Source organism: Ziziphus jujuba, chromosome 4, assembly GCF_031755915.1.
Source record: "Ziziphus jujuba cultivar Dongzao chromosome 4, ASM3175591v1".
In the NCBI taxonomy this organism is placed as follows: Eukaryota; Viridiplantae; Streptophyta; class Magnoliopsida; order Rosales; family Rhamnaceae; genus Ziziphus; species Ziziphus jujuba.
In genome coordinates this window covers 17,715,656-17,742,635 of record NC_083382.1, presented here as the reverse complement: position 1 = coordinate 17,742,635, position 26,980 = coordinate 17,715,656, and the positions used below count along the sequence as shown (strand labels likewise).

General features: G+C 30.7%; 2 protein-coding genes across 3 annotated transcripts; one reads left to right on the top strand and one right to left on the bottom strand.

Annotated features, from left to right (window-relative positions):
- Nucleotides 1-4,303: 4,303 nt before the first annotated feature.
- LOC107435024 (plant cysteine oxidase 4) lies at nucleotides 4,304-12,404 on the bottom strand. 2 transcript variants are annotated; one of them, XM_048472081.2, is made up of 6 exons: nucleotides 12,054-12,398; nucleotides 11,127-11,457; nucleotides 6,592-6,737; nucleotides 6,268-6,415; nucleotides 4,894-5,097; nucleotides 4,304-4,748 (listed from the first exon to the last, which is right to left on the bottom strand). In XM_048472081.2, the coding sequence occupies exons 2-6, from the start codon at nucleotides 11,227-11,229 to the stop codon at nucleotides 4,630-4,632; spliced, it is 720 nt and encodes a 239-aa protein (XP_048328038.2). In that variant the 5' UTR covers nucleotides 11,230-11,457; nucleotides 12,054-12,398; the 3' UTR covers nucleotides 4,304-4,629. The 2 variants fall into 2 exon arrangements, with proteins under 2 accessions (XP_048328038.2, XP_048328040.2); XM_048472083.2 differs by having other exon boundaries at nucleotides 4,610-4,748; nucleotides 4,831-5,097; nucleotides 12,054-12,404.
- A 9,738-nt stretch (nucleotides 12,405-22,142) lies between these two features.
- Nucleotides 22,143-25,025, top strand: LOC107435022 (multiprotein-bridging factor 1b). The gene is made up of 4 exons (XM_016046560.4): nucleotides 22,143-22,381; nucleotides 23,229-23,312; nucleotides 24,534-24,616; nucleotides 24,705-25,025. The coding sequence occupies exons 1-4, from the start codon at nucleotides 22,240-22,242 to the stop codon at nucleotides 24,822-24,824; spliced, it is 429 nt and encodes a 142-aa protein (XP_015902046.1). The 5' UTR covers nucleotides 22,143-22,239; the 3' UTR covers nucleotides 24,825-25,025.
- Nucleotides 25,026-26,980: the final 1,955 nt, after the last annotated feature.

The window sequence follows — 26,980 nt, the reverse complement described above, 5'->3', positions numbered from 1 at the left end:
ATTATTGATTAACACATTCAAAATCTACATAAGGACTAATGAACTTTTAAATAACTAAGAAATAAAAATAAATCAATTAAATAATTATCACATCATTCTACATTATTTGATAAATAGTTTTAGAGAATATTTGATAATCTTAACATTATTATAAGCCTATATGATTACATAAATAAAATAAAAATTAATAGCAACTTAAAAATCGTCATATTAATTATAGAAGCAAATCTAGGGGTTGAACGTACTACCCAAGGAGTCGCCACGAACATAGGCACCATATGAGATCTCACCACTATATAATTTTTGTTGTTATTAGCTTAATTAGCTTAAATCTATTAATTATGAATATATATTATTTTTTATTAGTTTTCTTCTTTTTATATATTTTGTAATTCTTCAGAATCTCGAAAAAATTCCCTAACCTCTCCGCTACTTTTGCCTGTCTCAAATGTGAAGTTTTTACATTTTTCAAGTGTAACAATGATGGTATTACACTTTAATTATAACATTAACCTGGCTACAATTTCCTAGTAGTAGTATTGAAAACTTTAAGAACCAACCCCTTCATTATACTAATTATATTAATTAGTTTCTAGTTCTTCCAAAAGAATAAAGGAAACTTGTTTTCAAAAAATAAATAAATAAAGGAAATCTGAATAAATAATAATAATAATAATAATAATAATAATAATAACAATAATAATAAATAAAAAATTAAGAGAAGTTTATGCAATTTAGAATTTAATGAATTTAAAATAAGTTATAGATTTTGAAAGATTTGGTAAGGTGTATTCAATTTAGAATTTTAAGGATTTTAAAAATATTCAAAAATTTAAAAGTATTTAATTTAGATTTTAAAAAAGTCCATACAAGTCCAATAATATTCAATTCAGATTTTAATAAATTTTATAAAAGTCTATTAAAATTCAGATGTATTCAATTAGCATTTTAAAAAATTCTTTTAAAACCTAAAGGATATTCAAAAAGTCATTAATTTTAAAAAATGATTGATTTTAATGAATTTGAAATGATTTTAAAAGTGAAAATGTAAAGAAAACTATTAATATGAAATCCAATTTTTATTCTAAAAATTTTGCTGGATTCTTATAATTCTTTATAAAATCTATGTAATTCTATAACAATCTATCAAATCCTTTAAAATCTATAACTCCTCCTTTGATAGATTGTTATGGAATTTCATAGATTTCATAAAGAATTCATAATAATCTAACGAAATCTTTGAGGTAAAGGTTAGATTTTATATTGACAATTTTCTTCACAATTTTACTTTTAAAATTTTTTCAGATCCATTAAAATCTATTATTTTTTAAAATATTTTAAAATGAATGACTTTTTGAATACCTGAAGATTTTAAAAGCATTCTACAAAATCCTAATTGAATATACCTGGATTTTAATAGATTTTTATAAAATTTATTAAAATCTAAATTAAATATTATTGGATTTGTATGAACTCTTTTAAAATATAAATCAAATACTTCTAAATTTCTAAATATTTTTAAAATATTTAAAATTCTAAATTGAATACACCCCTCAAAAACTACTTTAAATAGAAATTAATATGCCTTTTTTAATGAATAATTCCAAAACTACGGTGGAAACACTACAAAGGAAATATAAATTTACATGAATATAATATTATGATCAATGTTTTAGAGTTTTGAGTGGAATCTGCCCAAAAACTTGTATTATCATAAGTAGCAAAAAATATAGAGCTTGTCCAATAACATTTTAAAAAACAATTTTTATAAATCAATCTTATAAAATGAAAATGGTAAATTCAATTTTGTATTTTTAGTTTATAAAAATATGTTTGCCTATATATTCAAAAATATTTTATGAAGATGAAAATGATAAAATTATGTTTGGTAATGGTAAATATAATATATATCTATAAGGCAAAGAAAGTATTTTTTATTTTTTTTAAATGGTAATTATTATCAATATTTGTGTTTTAAATATGGCATATATCTATATAAAATAAATATTTTTATTTAAAATAAAAAATATTATATGTATGCTTTTAAATATTTGTTTCCAAAATGTTAATTCATGTAAAAGGTTTTTGAATATTTTCTAAATTTATCCATATTTTAGAAGAAAAAAAATTTTCACTTTTAAGAAATTAGAAATTTTAAATAAAGCTATCGAATATATTTTCTATCATTTTTCAATTTCTAAAATAAAAAAACCATTTTATAAAATGTTACTGAACAAGCCCTTAAATTTTAATCTCTCAAATAAAATAAACAATGTTTATTCACTAAAAAAATGAACATAAAAATAAACTATGATTGTCATGATGTCATTTCATATTGGTGGAGAAACCATAGCACTTGCTATATGTTATCTGGGAAAGACTTGTACACCCAAAATTTTGTAATATATATTTTGCATTTTTATATTATTCTTACACAATAAAAATATGAACTAATATCATTGTACCCTACAAACTATAGTATATTTTGTATCTTTTCCTTCAAATTTCAAAAATTAGGATAAATTTGATAAAATTAATCATACACAATCCATATAATTTTTTTATTTTATTTTATTTTAGTTTAAATAGTATGTATAAGTAATTTTTATTAGAAAAAGCCAAATGCATCATTAGTTAGATTAGACTATACAATAAAAAAACATTAGATGGTAATTGCATCTGCACTTTGGTCATTTGTATATCAAGAATGGCAAGGGGGTGGGCGAGTGGGACAATCTTCCCCCATCCCCACCCCTCAGGTATTCCTCATCCCCATCCAATTTCCCGAGAGTCATGCTAAGGTAAGGATTCTCAAAATTAGGGCACGGATCGATGTTCCTCTTCTTGTTTCTCCTTTTAATTTTTTTTTTTTTAAAAAGAAAATTAAAGTTTTTAGAGAATATATTTAAAATTAGTTAACTGTTTTTATATCCTTATTCAAACAAACAAAATTATATATATAAATTATAAAAATGTATATAAAAGATAAATAATAATGATAATATTTTTATTTTATATATGCGACAGGGGGAGGATTCCGGGTGGGAACTATATTCCCCGGCCTTGCTCTAACCTCAACTCGAGGCAAAAATATTTTCTGTGTCGTTGGCCCGCCATCCCAATTAACCATGGAATCTCTGCCACACGAGTGTAGGGTTAGGGGTGTAAAATGAGGTGAGCTAAGCTGACTATTACGATTTTCAAGCTCGACTTGCATAGTTTTTAAAGTGATTAAGCTCCGTTTAAATTCATTAAATTTTAAAATTCGTTATTCAATATTGACTTAATTCGTTTATAAAAAATTTAAATTTAATTCAATTCAATTTATTTTAAAGTACAAATTTGAAAAAAAAAATTAAACATTTAATTTGTCATCGCATTCCATTTGTTTTAGTAATTTTATTAAATATTTATTATATTATTTATATATTATATGTATTTTATATTTATTAAATTAATATCATAAGTATAGTGTTTTACTAAGTAAACCTCATTTGATATTTTTTGTTCAAGATTGGTTTATATTTTTTGCTAGCTAGAGTTTGAACAAGCTAAATTCAAATCAATCATGAATTGATCTCAAACATTCAAACTTATGTACAACCCTAGTCAAGGCACTACTAGGACGAGACAACCCAAGGCAAATTACCATCCCTATTGCATATTAAATTCTTAAATTTAAAATGTTTAATATCAGACCCTCAACTTACAATTCGTTCCACTTTACTTTTAACTCCCAAATTGATGTACAAAAAATTTATAACCAAAAAAAAAAAAAAAAAAAAAAAAAAAAAAAAAAAAACTAGTTTTTTCCATTTATAAACAAGATGAGAAAATATAATTTATTAATTGATTACTAACAAAATAAATCATTTTTCTAATTTTTAAATTTTTGGTCAAACAATTTGTAAATTGAAGTAACATAAAGGAAACAGTAAATTAAGGGACCAAAGTTGACATTTTAAATTTAAAGGCGTAATGTGTACAATGTCAACATTTTAAATTTAAAGGCATAATGTGCAAATTAACCAAGTACTAATGCATTACTGCTTGCTTTTCAGCAGATTTACAGCCAAGATCTGGTAGTTCCCGGAAGATCTCCAAAATTACATTATGGAAGATAAGAACAAAAACCCGCCAAAAAGATTGTGCCTTAACCCTAAAACACAAAAATAAAGAAAAAGCTGAAAAATTACGACGTTAAATAGCATCTGATCCAGAAAAAAACCCAAGAAAACATGTCTTAAATAATTGATCACTACCAGACCATTTAAGATCAAAAGAAAAGTAATGGTGGCAAAAATTAAGAATCAAGGGAAAAACTTAGATCTAAATATGATTATTGTCTTCAAACAAAAACCAATTCTTGACAAGAATGTCATTCACCATACGTTTATCCCCAACTTTCAGCGACTTCTCTATGAGTTTTACCGTGAGGTCAGCGAATCAAAAGACTATATTGGTGTATATTATTATGTACAACAAGACAAATGCCCCAACCTTACATAGCCAAAACCATTAATGCAATTGGCTATGATATGAACCACTCATATACTAAAGTTCCCCCTCAATTTCCTATCATGTGAAGCAAATTCAACTAAAATGGTATGGAACATCAAATAAGAATTCTCAAGTTCTAATAACAGGACCCTTGTACAGCCCTCTCCGAATCACAAAGTTGTCAGGAGGCTGATATTCTTCTAACCATGTCACTTCGGATACTGTAACTCCACCCAATTCAAGATCACCTTCATTCCAACCAAAAAAAAGGGAATGACAAAATAGTGATGATATATTAAAGAAGAATTGAGTTAACAAGTTAAATCATACCTAAAGTTAGTAACAGCAAATTTAGCAACCGTGAAAATCATTAAAGAAAAAAGCACTTATTACCGGGTAGATCTCTTCTTGGGGACCTCCGGAAATAAGTGCAGTGCCGTCCATGTTCTGAAGAGTAAGGTGGAGCTAGGATGTCAAAGATGGCACATGGAGTTTGAGCTCTGAAACTATGGATGTTGCCTCCACTTGTGGGATAAAGAATTGTTGTTGGACAGGGTGCTGTCATTTCAGTATCTTTTACAAGCTTTGCAGGTCTTGCTGCAAAACCACCATGTACAATTAGCAGTTGGAAGATAATATGAAATTATAACCACCCACTTCCAGAAACAGTGGAAGACAGAGAGGGAAGAAGAAAACATATTTACTATGCCGATCCCTACTAAGACAGGGAAGTAAAAGTACAATAACCAATCTAAAACTTGTTTTGTTCTGGTATTAATATTTCATTGAAGATATTGACCATCATATCATGCACAAGACAGGTTGGCCCCCACAGGTTGGCCCCCACAAATACCCAAATCTTGCTCCCATCCACATCAAAACAAAAGGGGCAAGTCTTTTGTGTCATCATTAATCAAAATGGACAAACATGTCCGATGGAGCCCTCTACATAAATAGCATGTCTCATATAACAATGGATAATCAGGTAATAGTCGTTCCTTTCCTAGATAACCCATTCCTCAGTTGGATCACCAAAGCCAACTTATGTTGAATTCATCTCTTTTTGGCAAAAGAGAAGCTTATATACTTGTACCTCTTTTCCACTATAAATGGTAGATATGAAAAATATTCAGGTAAATTCAATCAGATACAGATTCTAGTCTATTCTTCCTAACACCATTTGGCAGATTATAATTCAGCTAATCACCGACCTCCAAATTATCAACTAAATAGGCACAAATCTCTTTAGACAAGAAAGAGTTCTAAAATAAGTATCCACTTCCACACAACATTCCCAATAAATAAATTAGTATATACAGTCTAGGCTCTGATAATGTTAGGTTAGCATCAATACAAGACGCTTTTAAACTGTTAGAAAGTGAACATAACTAAATTTATCAAGTTAAAAGAAAAACATGCACAAAAAGTAAAATTATGTGCTTGTGACGTCATCGACGGATCCTCTCAGGCTGTTGTCTTCTTGAAAAGGTTATTTATGTTTTTTTTTTTTTTTAATTAAAAAAAAAAAAAGAAATAAAAATATCTGTTTCAAGTAAATCATGTTGCATGTGTAAGAACAATTATGGCAATTATGTAGCTCTTTAGGTATCTTTTAACACAGGGGTGCAGCCAATTCCATATCAGAATAGTAAACAACATCCTCAGTTGAGATAAAAAGGAACAAGGTTATATTTCATTTTTTCACATATGAAGTTGGAACAAGATTAGCATGATCAAGTAGATTAAACAAACTATGTAGAAACAAACCTTCCAAATGATCAGCTGGCTCAGGTAAATCAAGCCAGTCATACGAATTAACAAATAGTGAACCATAGATAAGCTTGCTCAATACAGTCATTCCAGGATGATTATGAAGAGGTATGATTGAGGAAGGTGGCATGCAGAAAATTCCTATCTGCAAAAGATAACAAACATCAATCAATTCCAGCAATTCAGTTATTGAAACAAAGTCTAAGTGAAAGTTGAACATGCTTAGTTCTATAGGAATTATAGAAATTGGAGCTTTGCAGTCTTAGAACACTGATACAAATTTGAAATTAACAATAGATAGGCTCAAAGCCCTGTGCTCACAGAGAAGCTGTCACACTCATGTAAATGCAAGTATTTGATTGGTGGAAGAGACTGAGGGCCTCCATTACGCTCATGCACAGTACCCGACCAATTTCGCACCCATTGTGCCTCCTGTTCGAGACCTACATCAGAAGGCTTGATTTTGTCTGGAATAAAATTAAACATACAGTTAGCAAATACAAAAGGAGAGATTATGACACGATGAGAACTCAGAATACAATGTGACTCATGATACTGGTAAACATAATATGATCTAGAATCTAATACGTACGCATGCAGGACATTTTAAATTGTGGTAGCATAATTCACAAGTAAATAACATCCAAAATATAACAACACTTCCCTCATCCCTAAAAATCTCGATAATAAATAAAAATAAAAACCAGAAAAAACATAGATAGATTCCACCAAAATGAACACCATCTTGTTTCAATAATATTACCATAACCAAGGACATAAACAATCACTTAGTGCAGACACTTAACACAACTAATCAGATAACATGTACTGAAACCATGCATCCACGAAATGAAGGGTAAGAAACTCTTATTTCTTAAGCAGCCATAAATATGATGCTATACCTGAACAGGAGCAGTTGACACTTGTATTGCTATAATTCTTCAGTTCCAACAGTGTGAAAATAAACCCCTACTAAAATGAGCCCTCGCAAAATTTTAAATACTTGGTACCCCTAGCATTGCTGCTTAAGAATATTTCTTATATCATGGACATTTGGCATGTATGACAATGGCAAGACAACACAATGTGGCTTAAACAGCCTTTGGCATACCTACTTCAACAGGTATGAGTAAGTAATTGACCAAGGAGCATCAAAACAAGAAAAGATGACTAGAACTTTAATCCTGGCAACCAACCGTAAAAGTAGGTCATGAATTAGAAAAGTCTGAAAACTAAACACAGCAGATGAATAGAACCTATCTATCACATCAAATGGCAGGTATAAACTCAAAAAGAGAGGTTTTTTTCATTTTGGTAGCTCATAAGTCCAATTCTTATATGATTGACTATGGCCCCAAAATAAAGTTGGAAATGACATTAAAGATATCAAGGAAAAGCTATAGGAAGAAAATTTAGTAGGCTGCATGACAATCAGTGATGAAGCAGAAACCAGCTGACAAAGGAAGTGAATGAAGATTGTTGAGAACTCCTAAAGATGATGGCAGAATTTTGTCATCAACACCCAAGAGCTGTTCAAATTTAAAAAGCAAAGTCTCAAAAATAAAAGCGTAAAAGATTCAGGCTATCCAGAATATTTTGAACGCACACAAGATAAGAGGCTAAACCAACATTACTTGTGACCTCTTCATCTTCTTTCAAATATGAGCAACAGAGTGCTGGAAAAGAGAAGTTGATGCTCATGACACAATTGTGAACATGCGATGATAGTGATGCAGTATTTGTTGACAATTGTAAAAACATTGATCAATGTGAAAAAAAGGTTAAGGTAAGTGCAAGCCTGGTAATCCAATTAATCACTTGAAAAGCAGGTAAAATTATTTCAGCAAAAGGTGAAAGAGAATAATAAATGGCACCCAATGCCTCATTGCCTGATGTGGTTAAAAGAAAAAAAGGCAGATAAAAGAGGAGTGACTATGAAAAATCCAAGAGACCAAGTTTTGAATAACTAACCGTATAGGAATATGTTATCTACCCTTGAAATGGCCATGACAATTCAGTAGACATGTCATACAACACAATTCTCAAAATTCTCCAAAAACCACATCGTACTAGCATGAAGAATGGTCTTCACAACTAAAGGAATAAGTTGGCATGTAAATTTTGAAAGAACAAAATTGTGTTCCGAATCTCCAAGTTTTTCCAATAATCAAATGATAATTATAGACAATACATGCGAGCCAAGTATATTGGAGTCTTCTTCAGAGAATGCAACTATGAAGACTTGCACAAATGAACATCCTCTTTAAAAAGATATTAACCATTCGGCAAATAGATCTCCTAAATTCTAATTAATAAGACATGTCAACACTGTGCAAGCAACTAAAACGAGAGAGGAAATAATCATTACCAGCCAACTCATGAAGTCAGCCAAGAAACGAGTAGTTCCAAAAACAAGAAAGTTCAATTACCAGCATCTTTACAGCATAACACTGGCATATTTACTCCATTGTTTATAAGATGCTTCACAAGTCTACTTAGATGTTCATTCCAACATCTACTCATGGAGAGAAAGTATTGCTAAACTACAATGACAAAAAGGAAACGATGACCATAAAGCTTGCACGAACAACTGGCCACACCACTTAAACTTTACAAGGTTTCAAGAAATTTAATGAGGGTAATAAACCAAGAGTTTCTCCATTTTACAGAAAAGAATGTAGGATGATGGCATTCCAATCCATAAATGATTGAAACCACTTTACAAGATTACATGGTCTTCTTATATAACATATAGCCTGCCTTTCCTAGCCTTTGCTTTGTTACAATAACCAATGAGGATACAACAAATTGAAAGCCATTTAAGAGCAATCTACAGCATAACACTTGAAGGATATAAGAAGTTACAATTCTTCCGCATCTTTCTACTGCCAAGTGTAATTTTTAGCACCCTTCCATCATATAACTAAACAGAAGAAAAATGGTTATTCGAGGCCAAAGCAAAATACTATAATGTATAAACTAGTCAAAAGTTAATTTTTCAATAATTTACTTCCTACACATAGTAACATCCAGGAACAACTAAAGTTTTTATCCAAATAGTACTTTATTTCAGTTAGTACATAATTTAGCCCCAAAAAAAAAAAAAAAAAGAAATACTTAAAACATACGTAATAATCATAGTTACAAGGAAGTTATATGCTTACCATTATTCACATTGAATGGTATTGTTTAAAGCCCCAAACATTTAAATGAAATTTTAAAGACATAAATACGGAACTTTAGAGTCATATCTGATACTTGGATTCTCTGGCTATCAAGATATACACCTTAGGATATGACCTTTTCTACATACACCATCCAAATGTGATTTAAGTATAAACATAAAAAATAAAAAAAAATAAAAAAAAGGTTACAAACATATATTTTTAACTAACATTTTGTTCAGACCATGTATGTTATTAACAACTATTGGAAAAAATTTCATACAAAATGGCATCCATATATCATATCCCTTCCCAATGCCTTTTAGATATAGGAATTTTCTATAGTGCACCCTGAATGATACAATCACATAGTCTCAAAGTATGCTAACTTATCTAAAAGGAGTTAACTTGTACTTTCCACAATATAAGCATGGACATCAAGATAAAAGAGGGTTCAAAGAACAAAAGCAAAAAGTTATCACTTCAGGAACATCATAATTCTGTAGTAAAGCATAAAGATGGGCACTGCATATAAGTAGTAAATGTATGTATTTGGTGTGCCATACTCTTGAGGTCATGATTACTCAATAATCAACATGATGAATGTAGAAAGAGAAAGAGGCTTTATTTTGGTCATAATGATATCATTCTGTATTTAAAACTACATAAAGGTGGTCACTATCACAAATTTCTTATTGTAACAATACCCTTTCCAAGAAAATTACTCTATGAATACCAAGCTGCATTCTTCTACTAAAATATATCATTTTGGAAATTAACAATAAATATATTAGAAACATACCTGATGAGATAGGCTGCTTCTAACATAAAAAGAAAGTACTTTTGTTAACAAGCAACACTAACATGACTATTACCTAGGATTGAAAATATATTGATAAAACCATATTATAAAGAGCTGGACAAGATACCTTAAACTAGATTGGTAGCTGACAAGGTCCTTCTCAGTGAACATCAATTTGCTTTAAAATCGTTCACAATATTTTATGGGTCTATGGTTTTACGGTTTTACTTCCATCAGGAGTAGGATAAATTTCCACAGTTTCTATGCTTCATAGGTAGAGTCATCGAGTTTAGGGAATAGAGATTTTGAAGCAGGGTCCAAGTAAGTTTTAATCAAGTTAATTAGAGATCAGATATTTTAAGAATTTCATAACTTATAGAGCTCATGCAATAGTTTCAGGGTAAACAGTACAAGAATCACTTTTTTGTTTTCCTTTTTTATTTTTTATTTTTTTTTTCCCATTTACTTTTTTGGGTCCATATCTTAAGGATTTTCATGAAGTAATATATATCCACATTTGTGATTGTGTACCCTAAAATTCAAGTATTTAGAGGTTCCATTGTTTATTTGCGACTAGTTTCTCATGGAAATCTAACAGAATGAAATTGCAAAGCAAGTTAACTAAACTAGAGTTACTTCCCACATATGAGTGATAGTGTGACTTAATAGAAACTAGATTATATGATCTTCAGATCTATATTCCATATTCAGTATTTCATCTTAAAAAAGTAAAAACTTTTAAAACAAAAAGTCTAATTATCAAATATTGTAATAAGAGAAGGGAATGTTATTAGAGGACTACAATAAGAAGCCATAAAAAAAGTACAAACTAATAAGTTAAATAAGCATGGACGCATTACTGGAACAATGAAAGGAAAATAACTTCATACCTAGCATAGCACGAACTTTTTCAATGGCTTCTTCTGATACGGGGCCATTTGGTGAAAATGCTGCTCTGCAGGTATTGTAGAGTCTCTGAATGTAATATGGCATGATGCAAAGACGGTACCAACTTAACTGAGCGGACAACAGCCCCAGATTCAGTAAGCTGATAACGTCTTCGCAAGACACTTATTGATTGAAAATGTGATCCAATGTAGAATCGGGTAACCTTATTTCCTATAATGCTGTATATCAAAATTCTCTTGCAAAACAAACCAACGACAATAGATCTGCATGGCAGCTTTTCCTACCCTCTTTGCTAATCTTATCTACGAAAACCTACTCAACAAAATAAAAACATAAAGCCAAAGCCAATGAATTCAATAAACATCAATTAAAACAGAAAACGTACAAATATAGATACAATTAAATACAGAAAGCAATGATATCATCATGGCACCTCATGGTGGTACGATTTTAAACCGTATCATTTAACAACTTCAGCGTTTTTTTTTTTTTTTTTTTTTCGTAAATGGTTTAACAACTTCAACTGCATTATAATTATACTAAACGTTTCATTTTGCAAACAATATTACAACCAATTGATTCCGTTTAATCTTTTTTTTTTTTTTTTTTTTTTGTTTTAATGGGGTTGAATTTTTTTCCCCCCAAATTTTCATCACTTTTCTCGTGACCCAGTAGGTAAAGTTTTTTAAAAAAAGAAAAATGAAAAATTACATCTTTCTACAAATGAGACCATCTTGACTACAAATTAAAGAATGAAAAATTGACAAGAATAGGTAAATTTTACAACTAAAAAAAAAAAAAAAAAAAAAACCATGAAATATACGAGAAGTTTTAATATAAATACTCGGAATGAAGGAGAATCCGCAAATTACAAAAAATTAAAACAAAAACCCAAATTTGATCAGAACCTGAAACGGCCGTGGATGAGACCCAGTAAGCAAAACAGTAAGAGAGAGACGTAGATTGTGGGAGATGAAATTGCAGAAGGAATATGCTGATTATGATGTTGCAAACAGTGGGGGATCGATAGCAGCTAAAGAGAAGAAGAAGAATATGAAGACCAAGTCATTACTTTTTTGGCTTTTGGTTTTGGGGCTCCGTCTGAGCTCCTTTCCTCGAGACCTAACAGTTATGCATTCATACATCTCACAGTGGCTTCCAAAGAAGCGAACGCTTTGTAGATTTACCACGAGAAGTCCAGGCAATGTTTTTGGCCCCTTGTTATTTTCTTTCCCTTTTTGATATTCTTTTACTTCTGAAGTTTTTTTTCCCCCATTTTTTTATTATTTTTAATTGTTGCCAAAACAAAATTTTATTTTTTTATTATTTTTGGTAAGTTTTTAGGCTTTTATTATGTAAATATAATAATACTGCCCTTATTATATCGTTTTTCTGTTTTTCATACTAGCCCCTTCGAGGACATCCTATACTGCCCTATTATTTAATAGATATATATATATATATGTTATATATTTTCCGGTCACGTTTATTGATCCCGGCTTTCCTAGTTTAGGATCATTTGAGTTAAGAGTATTGCACTGGAGTATTTCAAATTCCATTTAGCTTTATTTGATTGATTTATAACTAAGGGTGTACTCAATTTGAATTTCAAAAGATTTTTATTGGTTTTTTTAATGATTGACTTTTGTAGAATTTGGTATATTTCTAATCACTAATTTAAAATTTACAAAATTATCAATGACACACGTGCACTTGAACATATCAAATGGTTTTATTTATTAATAATTTTTTTTATTATATAAAAAATTAGACAACTACTTAAAAAAGTTTTCAATGAATTTATTTAGACATTCTACCAAACGAATATGACAAAAAAAAAATATAATATTGTATAAATGATTTTATTAGAGAAATTTTCTTAAAACCAAAATTTTACTTAAAAAATCAACCGCTTTAAAAAATAATATTATATATGTAATTAATAAATAGTCTTTTAAACATTATCATTATAAAAAATTTTAAAATTATGTATAAATTTATGTCATCTACATTTAAACAATATAAATTTTTATATCATATAGAAAATAATCTAATTCAACATTAGATATGCTCTTGTAGACTTTCAATTTAAAAGATTTTTATTGAAATTAATAGACCTTCATCTACATTAATAAACTTTTAAAAACGTAAGTATAGACTTTGTAGAAGCAAAATTATATTTTTCATGTTAATAAAAAAATTATTAAAATGAAATAGAAATCATATTAAAAAGGAAAATTTGCTTAAAAAATAGAAATGAAAATTTATGCGGTCATATTTTGCAATTTCTTTTTAATTCTTTGTATACAGAATTTAAATATTAACTAGAAATATTTTGACTAAATATATGAGTTTTTATATTGGTCTTTGCTCGATGCAATCCAAAAACTATTCACGAATTTATTGATGAGTTTTTGTGGACCTACACTTTTTTTTCTCTTTATATATATATATATATATATATATATTTTTTATTACAAATATAATCTCTTAATCTAATTTCTAACTCTAATGTTGAATAAGTCTCTAGAAACAGGATTATCTAGTGAAGGCTACCACTATGAAGAACCAAGATAAAAAAGAGGAGTAAAAGGAGTTGTTAGATGTTGATTTTCCAATAGAGGAATAGATCCAAGATTTGGAAATTGAAGAGAATTTGCGAGAAGAAGTTGGTACATCTCAACCTTGGGAAATCACCATCATCATGCCATCTTTGAGAAGCAAGAGCATATATATAAAGATCTCATGTGGCCTACAACATCTCCCAACCCTCTAGCTTCATTCTTTCAAGCACACCATTTTTTTTAAATCGAAGTCATTGTCTTTGTATTTAGGAGCCAAATTTTTTCTAATCTAGCCAAGCTTGAGGGTGTTTGCAATTTTTTATTGTATCATATGATACATTATATGCGAGGAAAACAATCTTTGATGAGAGTGTTAAGTGATTTAAGGAATAAACGAGTCTCAAGAAATAATACAATGGTGAGGTTCAAATTTGCTTCGAACTACTTTGTTGAATAATAGTGTTTTGGCAATTTGACAGTTTGAAATGCAAGTTGTGGAACATTTTGTGCCTTTGAGGAGTGGGAATACTTCAAGGAAGAGTTGTTAAAAGTTTTGGAAGCAGTTTTGAGTTTGAGCATTAAAGATTTAAAAATTGGAGTTTTGGTCAAGATTTTGGCAAGAAAGTAAGCCAAACACTTAGTATTTGGATTCAAGAAGTGGAAATTCAATGGCATTGGTGTGTGGCCCTCCAAAATTAAACTGGACACCCCAAGAATTGAACCGACAAACCTGGAAAATTTAGTCTTGTGTGTGCAATTTGAGCCTTAATGTGGCCACTCCACTTTAGAGTCAATTCGACCTCGGTATGCTATGGACTTGATCATGTACACTTCAAATCTTAAAGTGGCCACACCAAGAGCATCTTATCAGACCTTCAGTGATGTATTTGGCATGTACCCCTCCCAAAACCAAGTGCCCACACCACCTTTAGGTGCCAAGGAGCCAAGCTATCCAAAACTACCTCTCTACTTCAACTTGGCTCCATTTTCTTCATCTCTTTTCTTCTACTTTTTGTTCCAACCACTCCATATATTTGAAATTCATCTTACCCACTACCCAAAATGAAGACTAATTGATTAGTTTCCCAAAATTCAAGAATTGTTCAAGTGTCCATATATTTTTACAAGTTTTTAAGGAATTCATTACAAATTGTTGGAGAAGCTATTAGGCAAGCAAAGTGTTTTTCTTTTTTTTGGGGTAAAAAAAAGCTTCTTTGAGTTCAAATATCCAAGTAAGTGGTTTCTTCTAAACTTTAATTTCAAAAAGAGTTGAGAATTGGGTTGAACTTTGTGGAGAAATTTGGTGATGGTGTTGACTTTGATGGGTGTCGAATTCTTGAGTGTTTTTTGTTCCCGGATTTATTTGGGTATCGGTTTGTTCTAAACCTTTTTTTTTTCTTCTCTTAGTTCTCTCTAAATCCCTTCAACCTTCAACAAAAATTCAAAACCATATCCCTAAATACAAATTCAAAACTCTAAACACCGAATCAAACTCCATTTAACTAAGAAAATTCAAGCTTAATATCCATTATTTACACTTTTTGATTGTCTCATTTTCAAGAACCAAGAATTGAAACTTTTACAACCATTTTGAAGAATTTTAATTTTTTTTTTCGTTTTTGTTATTTTTTTTCCTTTCGACATTTACATTGGGAAGATTTCAACTTAAAGGACTTCAAGTAAAAAATCTTCAAACTTGTAAGTGTTTTTTCTTCTTAGTAGAGCATGGGAGTTGCTTGAGAAAACTGTGAATAATTGGATGGAATTTGGAATTGTGTATTCATGAAGCATAGAATGAAGCAGATGTTAGATTAAGTTGAATGTGCATTGAATACAAGTTATACAAGTTACTTTTACACTGGCATTATACATTGAGCTTTAATGAGACATTAATTTGGTAATTTTATACTGAATTTTTACACCTTATGAGGAATAGAGCCAAGTAATTTTGCCAACTTTTTTAATGGTTCAAATGCAAAGAAATATGATGAAAAATAAATCATTTGCGTAACCAATAGGGGTGAGGAATATCTCATCCCCAAGTAAATTTTCTTTCTCCATTTGCTTTTGTATTTCTTTGAACATGGGGGATAATGTTCCCCTTTAAGTTAAGGAGGAAGAAATACGTTTTTGTAAAAAGATTGACTATCTTGAAATTATATTTTTGTTGTGCTCTTGTGTCATAAAATGGTTGTTTCAAAGTCTATATTTAAGGTTTTCAAATTGTTAAATTGAATTAGATTTAGTCGTTTTTAGCTTTTCTAAAAAAAAATTTCAAAATTTCCCAAAAAAAAAACATGTTTGTTTCTAAAGTTGAAAATGTTTTGAAATCCAAAAAAAAGTTTGTTTTGTTAGTTTTTAAGTTTTTTTTTGTGTAGATAGTGTGATTGGTCAACGATAAAAGTATAAAAATGATATTTACCATTTCTTTCATAATGGATTCGTTTTTTATTGATTCAATTTCTGAAAATACATTCTCATGTTATTGCTTTTATAAATTTTCAGTACATAGCCAACTTTTGCATAACTTAGATTGTTTTCTTAAGAAGACTTACATTTTAAAACTCACATAATTAGTGTTTGAGATAAAATCCCAGACTTATGCTTTACTTAGATAATGATTTAAGTCGTTTTTGTTTACGTGTTTGGGCCTTTTGAGCTATTCTATACATTTTTATTCCCACTAGTAACTGTTTGAGCTCTGTAGGATGCACTTAGTTGCATGATTAGAGCCTTTTCTGGTTAACCTAAATTCCCTTACTCATATGAGCCTTAAATATTAAATTTATGCTACCTTGAGAAAGCTTTTTATTAAAATATTATGAATATATGCTTGTGACATGTTTTGGTGGGCATGGAATTTGAATTAAGTTTGGGGGAGGATGTTTGGATTTATTAGAGGTTTTTGTTGTGTGTCTTGGGTTTTGAATGTGAGAAATGTTCAATTTAGGTGAGTGGTGAGAGATGAATATTTGTGTGATACTTGAGTAAAGAAAGTCTAGTCCAAAGACATTACATTTGTATATTTTAAAAAAAAAAAAAACAAAAACAAAAAAAATGGATTATCTACACCCTAGCTCAAAAAAAGAAGGAAAAAAAAAAAAAGATTACATGACATAAGTTTGGAGGTGTGAATAGTGAGCATTTTACTCACTAGTCTATTTATCTAAGCTTAATTAATTGTTTATTTTCCAAAACTCTTTTTTATTTTGATATATTTTGTTATCTTTTTGTACGAAAAGCTTCTATTAGATATTTTGAAGAATATTTGATGAAAGTTGAAGTTTTTGGGCACATTTTGAGATATTTGTTGAGAGTAAGCAAAAAATAAAAAGCTAGGAGGACCTTAGAAATGAGCTAGGAAGTACACACACGATTCTATAAGTTGTACACGCCAATATGAGCCATTCAAATGAGAGGAGACAGCAGCTAGCTCAGGCCTACTTCATCCTACAAGGTGCATGCATCGTTCCCATGTAGAAAGAAAGAAAGCTAGTTTGTGCCCACTTGCTAAAATAAGTGCCCCGCACCATTACTTGTCCAAAGGAAAACAAGCTATTTCATGCTACACTTGCTAAAGTAAGTGCTCCATCAAATGTCTTGTTTCCCAAGCATTCTCACATGGGAACCCTTTATGGAAGCTTAATAGTTGATTTTTGAAGCTCAAGGCTTGGTATTGAATGAAGCATGTAACTTGCATGTGCCTGTTTGTGGTAATAGCCTTGTGATAAAGATAAAAGGATGGAGATTAAACTCATTAGGGTTACAATTAGATATGGTCTTAAGAAGTTGGCTATATATATCTCTTAAAGAGATAAAGCAAAGGAGGCTAGAGAATTGGAAAGAGCTCTTGGAGACTAGAAAGTGAGAGAGCATTTTGGAGAGGAAGATTTAATTTATAGAGAAAAGCTTTAGCCTTGGGAAAGCTCTTAGAAGGAGGTCACACCACCGAATTTAGAGCGAGAATATGCTTTAAAGAGAGAAAAACTCATAGATACCAAGGATTCTAGCTTGGAAAAGCCATCATCTCTTAGTTTTTTCCAATCATTATACAATTTCTCTTAATTTGTGTAGAGATTTCATGGATTTTGTATAAATTGATTATTATTATATGGATTTCTTTTTGTATTATGTTTTTGCTCTGTTTAAATTTTTGAATCTGTGCTCTATATTTGATATAGGTCTTTGATGTAGCTACGTTCACTTTTGGATTATTATTTTCTTTTTTTGTATTAAAAAAAAAGATACGTTCACTTTTGGCTTTGGATGTTGATTTATATTTGTTTATTCCATGTTAACTTTGTACTTTGTTTGAATTAAAGTTACATGGTGGATTTTTTTTCTTGTATTTATATTTTGACATGCTCATTTATTACTTTTGTTGAACTTGAATTTGTTGGGTAACTATTGATGGAAGGTGATACTACTTCAAACGCTTCTAGGGTCCCAAATGAATCTGCCACTTCTAGTGCTCCAACTCCCTCGTCTCATCTAGGTTTATCATCACGTCCTCCAATCCTCCATCTAGTGCACCAACACCTGAAATAGATCAAATACTATCTAATGAGTCTCAAATGCCAGCTCAAATAGATTTGATCCCACAAAGCCTAAAGCTAAATGTAATTATTGTGGTAGGGATTACGCATGTGATACTAAAAAAAATGGAACTAGTACCATGAAAGGTCACTTGAATTCGTGTAAAGAATACCCTTATAATTTAGAGGACCTAAACAAAATGTTATTAGTTTTAATGGTAGAAAAGAAGTGAATGTGTTGGTATTCAAGTCAAAGCATTTAATAAAGAAGCTCGTAGGAAAGCATGTGCTAGGATGATAATCAAGGATGAGTTACCATTTACAAGGAGGGATTTTACAGAATTTTTTGTTGAGCTTAATCCAAAGTTTAATCCACCATTTCTCACAACTATTGTTAGAGGTGTTGGAGGAGAAAAATAAGCTTAGGAGTTTTTTATGAACAATAACATAATGGTTAGCCTTACTACGGACACCTAGACATCAATTGAAAATATAAATTATTGTGGTGCTCACCGCTCATTTTGTTGATGGTGATTGGAACTACAAAAAAGCGTTTTGAATTTTTGTCAAATTGCTAATCATATAGGTGAAACAACAGGGAAGTTAATTGAAACTTGTTTACTTGAATGGCACATTGAAAAGGTTTTCACCATAACCATGGACAGTGGCACCCAATGATGTTGCCATTACATATATGAAGAGAATGTTGAATAATTGGAAGAATGTTTGTATCTTAGAAGGTGAGTTTCTTAATATGCATTGTTGTGCTCACACTACTAATTTGATAATGGCTAATGGATTACATGAGAAAAACAAATCAATTAATCTCATTCAGAAAGCCGTGAAATATGTGAGATCGTCACCCTCTAGGTTACAAAAGTTTATGGTTTGTGCTAAGAAAGAGAAGATAGGATCCAAGAGACTTTTGGCTTTGGATGTATCTACTAGGTGGAATTCTACCTATTTGATGTTGGAGGCTGCATTCAAAATTGAAAAGGCTTTTAATACTTTGGAGGAGGAGGATGATGAATATATGTCTTATTTTGAAGATGTTACACCTCAATAGTCAGATTAGGAGAAGGCTCGTGTGTTTTCACAATTTTTGAAAAACTTTTATAATACTACTCTTACATTTAGCTCTTCTTTAAAAGTAAATTCTAATTTGTTCTTTAGTGAATTTTCAAAAATTGAGGAATTGTTATTAAATTGTACAGTGGAAAAATATCTAGTTATAGTGGTAGGACTATTAACATAAAGATGAAACTTGACAAATATTAAGGGTCAATCGAAAACATTAACAATTTGTTATTTGTAACTCATGTTCTCGATCTTTGATTTAAACTTATTTTTATCTAATCTACTATTGATAAGCTATATCCTCAAGAAGTGTGTGAGTAGATTTGACAAGGTTTAAAAGATACTTTGCATAGATTATTTAAGTTCTATGTTGCCTTATCAAATTCTTCTAACACTCAATCTTCAAATGATGTTCAACAAATCTATGAGGTGAAATCTCTTTCTTATGGTCATGGTGATGACAAAGGTCTAATGTTTTAGTACAAAAGGAAGAGGATGGCTAGTTGCTGCCATAAGAAATATGAGGTTGAAAGGAATATAATGGAAGTAGAATAGGATGGGAACACATTTTTAAATGTGTTAGATTGGTGGAATTTGAATTCCATCAAATTTAAGGTTTTATCATTGCTTGCTCAGGATGTATTTGCTATTCCATTATCCACCATGGCTCGAGTTGGATTTTAGCACTGATGCTGGCATTTTGGATCCATACAAAAGCTTACTAACTCCAAAAATGGTGGAAGCATTAATATGTTTAGCAAATTGGATTAGCTCAATGCCCCTTCCCTTTCACATCTGTAAATATGATGATTGTTTGAGTTTTGCCAAGACATTGAGAAAGGTACTTTTATAAATAGTTTGCAATTTTTTACATTGAACATATATTCTTTCAAAAATTATATTGTGGCTTTAATAGTTTGGCATGAAAAGTTTTGTGAATTTAACATTTTTGTATGCTATGTTATTTTGTTTTATCATTTTTCAGAAATAAGTGGGAATGGCGATGGATCATGCATTACCTTGGATACCAATGTTGAAGTTTGATCAAGTTACTTAAAGATAAAGAAACTATCTTTCATTATCTATTTATATGGGTTTTTAAATAATTTGTATTATTTTGTTACACTGATTTTGTTTATGTTTTGTTTATAATATATATTTTATAAGCTTGCAAAGGAATTGTAAAGTTCAAAATTTTGCATTTTTGAGTTTGAACTTGGCAGGGATAAAGAAATGCAAATATGCTATGAATATGTATTTTATTTTTTGTAGCTTTGGTATGTGGATTAGCAATAGCATCAACCATCAAGTAGGTTCCCAGAACTGCTAATTGGCTGGGCCGTTTTTGTGTAATTGGATTATTAGTCCTAAGCTCCTTCCTAGTTTTTTTGTTGATAGAAAAACCTCTTGGTCAACTCCTAATTCTGGCAATTTGGTTGCCTTTCTTTTGGCTTTTAAAACCTCTTTTTAAGTTTGACTTGTAATTTATTGTTTATATTAGTTTAATTGACCTTGTAATTTCTTTATCATGGTATGGAGATATCATATATTTGTTTTATTTTATGTTTGCATGTATGGTAATTTAATTTGGCTTGAACTATGGAGTTTGGATATGTAGTTTATATATTATAGTTTTTGGATTCCTATTTTAGTATTTTTGTAGCTTATTTTTTGTAAGTTATTTATAAGAAAAAAAGGCTACACCTTCTTTTTCTTTCCTTTTTTTCATTTTTCTTTTTCAGATAAATATACAGCAACATGCTATAGCATTTATAGTATGATATACATATATAGTATAGGCCCAAAACGAATTAAATTGGCACCCAAAACAAACAGCAACAGGTAGTAAAAAATTATTTGGGTTTTCAATACCTTAAAGGCTCAAATCAACTTGTGAAGAAGCCGTAAAAATGACCCGAAACAAAATTGTTAAAATGCAGAAATATCCAATTTTGATGCCTGATGCAGCCCGGTCCAAACTGTGAAAACTGGCTGAACTGCCCAACAGAGCAACCACAAAAGACCACTCGGTTTTTATGTTTCGATTCGTGAACCAACTGGTTGAAAAATAATTTTAGACTGATCTAAATCGACGAATCGACCGAAACTGATTGATGCACACCTCTTATTAAGGAGGATATAATCTATCGAAATAAGAAATATTAACTTCCATAATTAATTTTTATTCTATGTTTTTAGGTTTCTTCATTTTTTATTTTTCGGATTGTTTATTTTAAAAAATTAAGCAATTAATAATTTTTAGGATTATTCATTTCTAACTTCTTTTAATACATTTTGATGATAGAAAAATGTATGCTGCAAAAAGAATTAAATTCAATAACATGTAATTTCAAGCAATTGAATTGACAACAAGGCTCTATTCGGCAGTATTTTAAATAAGTTGTTTATGATTTTTAAGTTACAAAAATTTTTGAAAATATTTGAACAATTTTGTAAAAATGTTTTAACCCTCTAAAAAAGGTTGAATCAAAAACCATAAAAAATTATCTTCTTAAGCAATTCTCTTGGAGACGCATAAGCAAAAGTGAAAGCAAAAACAGAAGCAAAAGCTGTCCTAAAAATAATATATATCACAAATGGTTTTAAGTTGAAAAATGTTCACGACCCCGCTTTTTTGGAAGTAAAAAAACCTAAATGGGCATTGGGCCTGGCCTATTGTTCACTTGTACTGGCTCAAACCACACGGCCCTAAATGCATAGTCCATTTGTAGACCCGAATAACCTTATCTGAAATTTTGACCAAACGAAATCCCAAAGAAATCCGGTGGACTATATAAACGGCTAAGGCGTTGTAGCTACGCCACTAATTGCAATTCGACCTCCATTATAGAAGCCCTAAAAGAGAGCAGAAAAACCAAGAAGCAAAGTAGCTGAGAGAGAAGCAAGGGAGAGAAACCATGGCCGGAGTTGGACCGATTTCACAGGATTGGGAACCCGTTGTCATTAGGAAGAAGGCTCCCAACGCCGCAGCCAAGAAGGACGAGAAAGCTGTCAACGCCGCACGACGGGCCGGTGCCGATATCGAAACCATCAAGAAATGTTCGTATTTCTTTTTTTCCGCTGTTTAGTTCATCTTTATTAATCGTTTGCAAAAAATCAGGATTGAAACAACCCTAGACAATTATATTGGCATTTTAAAACTTTTTGGGGGTGAAATCAGAGCGACAATTTGAAATTAGAAAATTATCGCTATGCTTTATTCGATTCGATTATTGGATTAGATTGGTGATTGTGTTTTTATCGATTATCTGCTGGTTGTCTTGTATGTAAACGATGTCGTTTCACATTCGGTAGGTTGTGTCTTGTAACTCTGATCAGTTGTTGGTAACTCAAATTTGCGGTTGGTATTTTTTTTTCCCCGTGACTCTGCATCCTAGAAAAATTTTTATGTGGGTCATCTATATTTCGACTGAATTATTTTTTATTTTATTTTTTTTCGGGGTCTTTGACAGTTCCTGAGAAATTGTAGCGAGTCTTTCGTTCATATTGAGTGTTAGACATTCGTTTATGTTTCATCGAGTCTTGAAACTTTTATTGTTTGTCTTCATGGAGTGTTAAACGTTATGGGTTTTATTATTTTTATAGACATTTTAATGGGTATGCCTCTGTTTGATTAATTGGTAATGTTATCTGATGGATTGTTTGAAGTACACCCTTTATATTTAGCAAATACCTGGCTGTTGACATTTCCTCCTCATTATATTTTACTGGCTGTAAGCTTCTCTGGTTGATGTGAATTAGCATCTGTTTACTGTTACTTGCACCTTAGAGGAAGTAGCTAGTCCTGTCCTCCTTAGCGGCTATGGTTCTTTATCTTGTGGTTGTGGATGTGACGTTCTAGGTTCTCTAGCTTCCATTATAACCCTTGTTTACTTATTCTTTGCAGCTACTGCAGGAACAAATAAAGCTGCTTCCAGTAGTACTTCTTTGAACACAAGGAAGCTGGATGAAGAAACAGAGAACCTTGCTCGTGAGTCATTTGACTTTCTAATGTCCCTTATAAGATAATTATTTATGCTTTTTCATTCTTGGTATGTGAGTTCGACCTGGCTAGAATTGTCTAAAGAATCTGCCTTGTAAAATTGGTTATTGTTGCAATATTCATAAAATTGCCACTATGTTGTATGGGGATCAAAAAGTAGTGATGCATCGAAAATTAGTTTCTATGTTCTTTTTTAGGAGTCATGGAAGAGCTAGCAACGCTTCTTTCATATTTGCAGTTGATGTAAATTTTTCCTTCTCATAGATATTCATTACTTGTATGAGATGATTGGTTTAATTTTTTTAGCTTAGTATAATGTCTGTTCTTATACACTTTATCCATTACATGATGTGGTTTAAACATGCTAAGAATTGTTCTGATGGATATGTTACATGTGATATTCAGAAAGTTTCAAGGAGGAATGAGAAATTGGATATTTATCTCCTAAAACTATTTTAATAGCATGTCTGTTCAGTCTATTGGGTTGTGTTGGTTTGCATTCAGTCTCTGTATGTTGATTAAATGAAATGATACTCTGGCTTCTTGTAAGTGGAAATTAAAAAACCTTCTTTGTAACAACTATGAGATATGGTAGTGCACTGCATTGCTAAAACTAAATATAATATTGTTTGAGCGGTCTGTAAATTGGTTTTACAATCAATAAGATTTATATGCTGATTGTTGAGGATCATTAAATTTAATGATTGGAACAGATTAACTAAAAGTAGTTGATGGAAATTTAAGGGGCAGTTTTGTTTGTCAGTGATAGATTAGTGTTTTTGGATATTTCGGTGCTCAAGATGACTATCAGTTGTTTGTTTGTGACTGCACCTAGGGTTTGTAGGTGGTGAGTGTTTGGTTGGAGGAAACAGTGTGGTTTGTTAGCTTGAGATTAAGTAGAAAGTGTGAAACACAATATGGTGTTACTTCAAAGGTTTTGAGGAAGTATTTCATAGCTATTACTTGGAAATCATGAAACTTGCAAAAGGCATGATATAGTTATGATGTAATGAATGTTGCCTTAATATGGTTTTATGCTTTGGTGACTTGATGGTGCTAAACTGGCTTTTATGAATGCATGTATGTTTTCTTTCTAAAGATGGTATCGGCAAATGGCCAGTGAGCTACAAAGTATGCATCATCAGTCAGATTTTTTGCTGCCTTTTCTGTGGCCTTGATCTAATTTTAATTTCTTATTTTGAAGTACAGATGGACGTGTACCAACTGAGCTGAGGAAAGCTATTATGCAAGCTCGGACGGAAAAGAAGCTCACCCAGTCACAGCTTGCTCAAGTCTCTCTCTCTCTCTCTCTCTCTCTCTCTCTCTCTCTCTCCATCTAGATTTTAGACTTGCATACTGATATTCTGTATTTATATGCAGCTGATCAATGAGAAGCCTCAAGTGATCCAGGAGTATGAATGCGGAAAAGCTATCCCAAATCAACAGATTATTACCAAACTGGAGAGAGCTCTTGGAGCGAAACTGCGTGGAAAGAAGTGAACAAAGCCTTAAACAACAGAGAAAGTTTGGTCTGTATTGTGGTTTATTTAAACTTCCACCTAATGTGTTAAGCCAGAATGTGTAGTTATCTTCCATAGCCAAGTATGGTTGTGTGTTCTTTCTGTTTTGTATGAAATGCTCCTTTGTGTGATGACTTGATCCTCCTCAGTTACAAATAAATAAGTATCGAACTTCGCTCCATATATAATTCATGCAGATAAACTAGACAAGTGATATTGAACAATGTTAAGAGTTAACAGAGGCCAGGAAAGAAAAAATAAAAAAGTTTTTTTTATAAATAAATTAATAAGAGGTCCGATTGCAACTCTTATTAAAATAAATTAATAAGAGGTTTTTAAAAATAAATTAAAGTAAGAGGTTGTTTATAAGGTAAAAGTTCCGATTAAGCCTATTTTTCTAATCCTAAATGGAATGTAATGACATAGGAATTTATTTTTCTAATCCTAAATGGAATGTAATGACATAGGAATTTATATGTAAACGTGGTATCTATTACGTTGGAATGATTACTTGTCATAATTAGAATGTATATAACTCTGTTTTGGTTTGGTCTGATTATAAATTCATAACACTAGTTCATTTTTATTTTGGGAGGAATAGATCTATTAATTCTTTGATTTCGGTTATTAAAAGGGTTCTTGAACTGAAAAATAGATGGGTTCATTGATATTCCTAATATACTAGATGCTATCATATATTGATTTGACTCCATAAATGAGATCATCATCCCATAGCATGTTGCCAGAAGCGGAACTTTGTATTTTTTCTGAAAAATCTCATAATTGTTCCAGGAGATTCCTTAACCAGAAAGAATTCAGTTCAGATGTATGATATTTATATAGAAGTTTTTGCAACTCAAATCATGTATGATGGAAACATTAAAGATTTGACATTTTCAAACTATGTTTGCAACTCATTAAAGGCTCGAGAAACCAAAAAAAAAAAAACAACAAAACAAAAGTTGTGTCAAAATGAGATATTAAGCAACAACAAGAAGAAAAATGATTAAATAGAGGAACTCTCAAACATTTGACGATCTTAGATGTGTCGGTATCAATGATGACTTATTATTTTGATGAATCATTTCCTTGGTCAATTCAAAGGAATTATTTGATCTTAAAGGAGACCTTATGTAATTTTGCATGTGAGGGTAACATTTATTGGTTTCATCTGGTCATTAATAAATTGATTATTTTTATATAATAGTAGATAAAAACAACATTTGTAAGTTCGACTGAAAACAAGAAATATAGGCATGCCTACCATCTACACCTAAAAAAATTGGTCTATAGCTTTGATCCAATTTGGTGAAATAAAAAAATTCATAAGAGAACATTCACAGGAGAAGTCAGAATAAATAGAAAAAGTTGACTGAGTGCTGTGTTCGTTAATGCCCAAAGACTCCCATGCCTTTCTTGGTTGGATCAATCCGATCGGTGATTTACAAAAGAACTTCTTCATTTTTAGAACAAGAAGTAAAATTACAAGAAAGCTTTCTTTATCTTGATAGATAATCAATTCATTTTCAAATGTAGTTAGAAGACTTTCCCTAAGAAATCGGTAAAACCAAAAAAAAAAAAAAAAAGAAAAAAAAAAAAAGGAGAAAGATTAGAACATGGGATTAGATCTGATTCAAGACGGACTATCCATTTCAATTGTTGTGCTTTCTTAAATTACATACCTATACAAAGGTTCAAGTTTCGGTCAATATTTGCAGAGTTAATAATCCCTTTCGAAAACGATGATTGTCAATTAGTTTTAAATTTGAATAATTTACTAAAAAGTAATAGTAACATTTCTACTATCCAAGCTTGGCAAATGGTCCATATCTATTTTTGTTAAATTTTAATCCTCCGCATCATTGGTAGACAAATATTGCCATATTTGTGAACTTGAATAAAGTTAGAACAAAACCTAAAAGCCTTACAAAAAACGATGTCCCCTCATTCTTTTTTAACCTTAGGTGTGGTAAAATATGGAGTTGGGTTGACAATATCATGCTAGATTTGTTAGGTTTGTACTAGTATAGATTTGTTGTGTTTGTACTAATGTCACCAAATAACATTCAATAAATTAATGGATTTTAAGTATATGATAAACCTATTAAACCCATTAAAAAGATATATTTTTTTAAT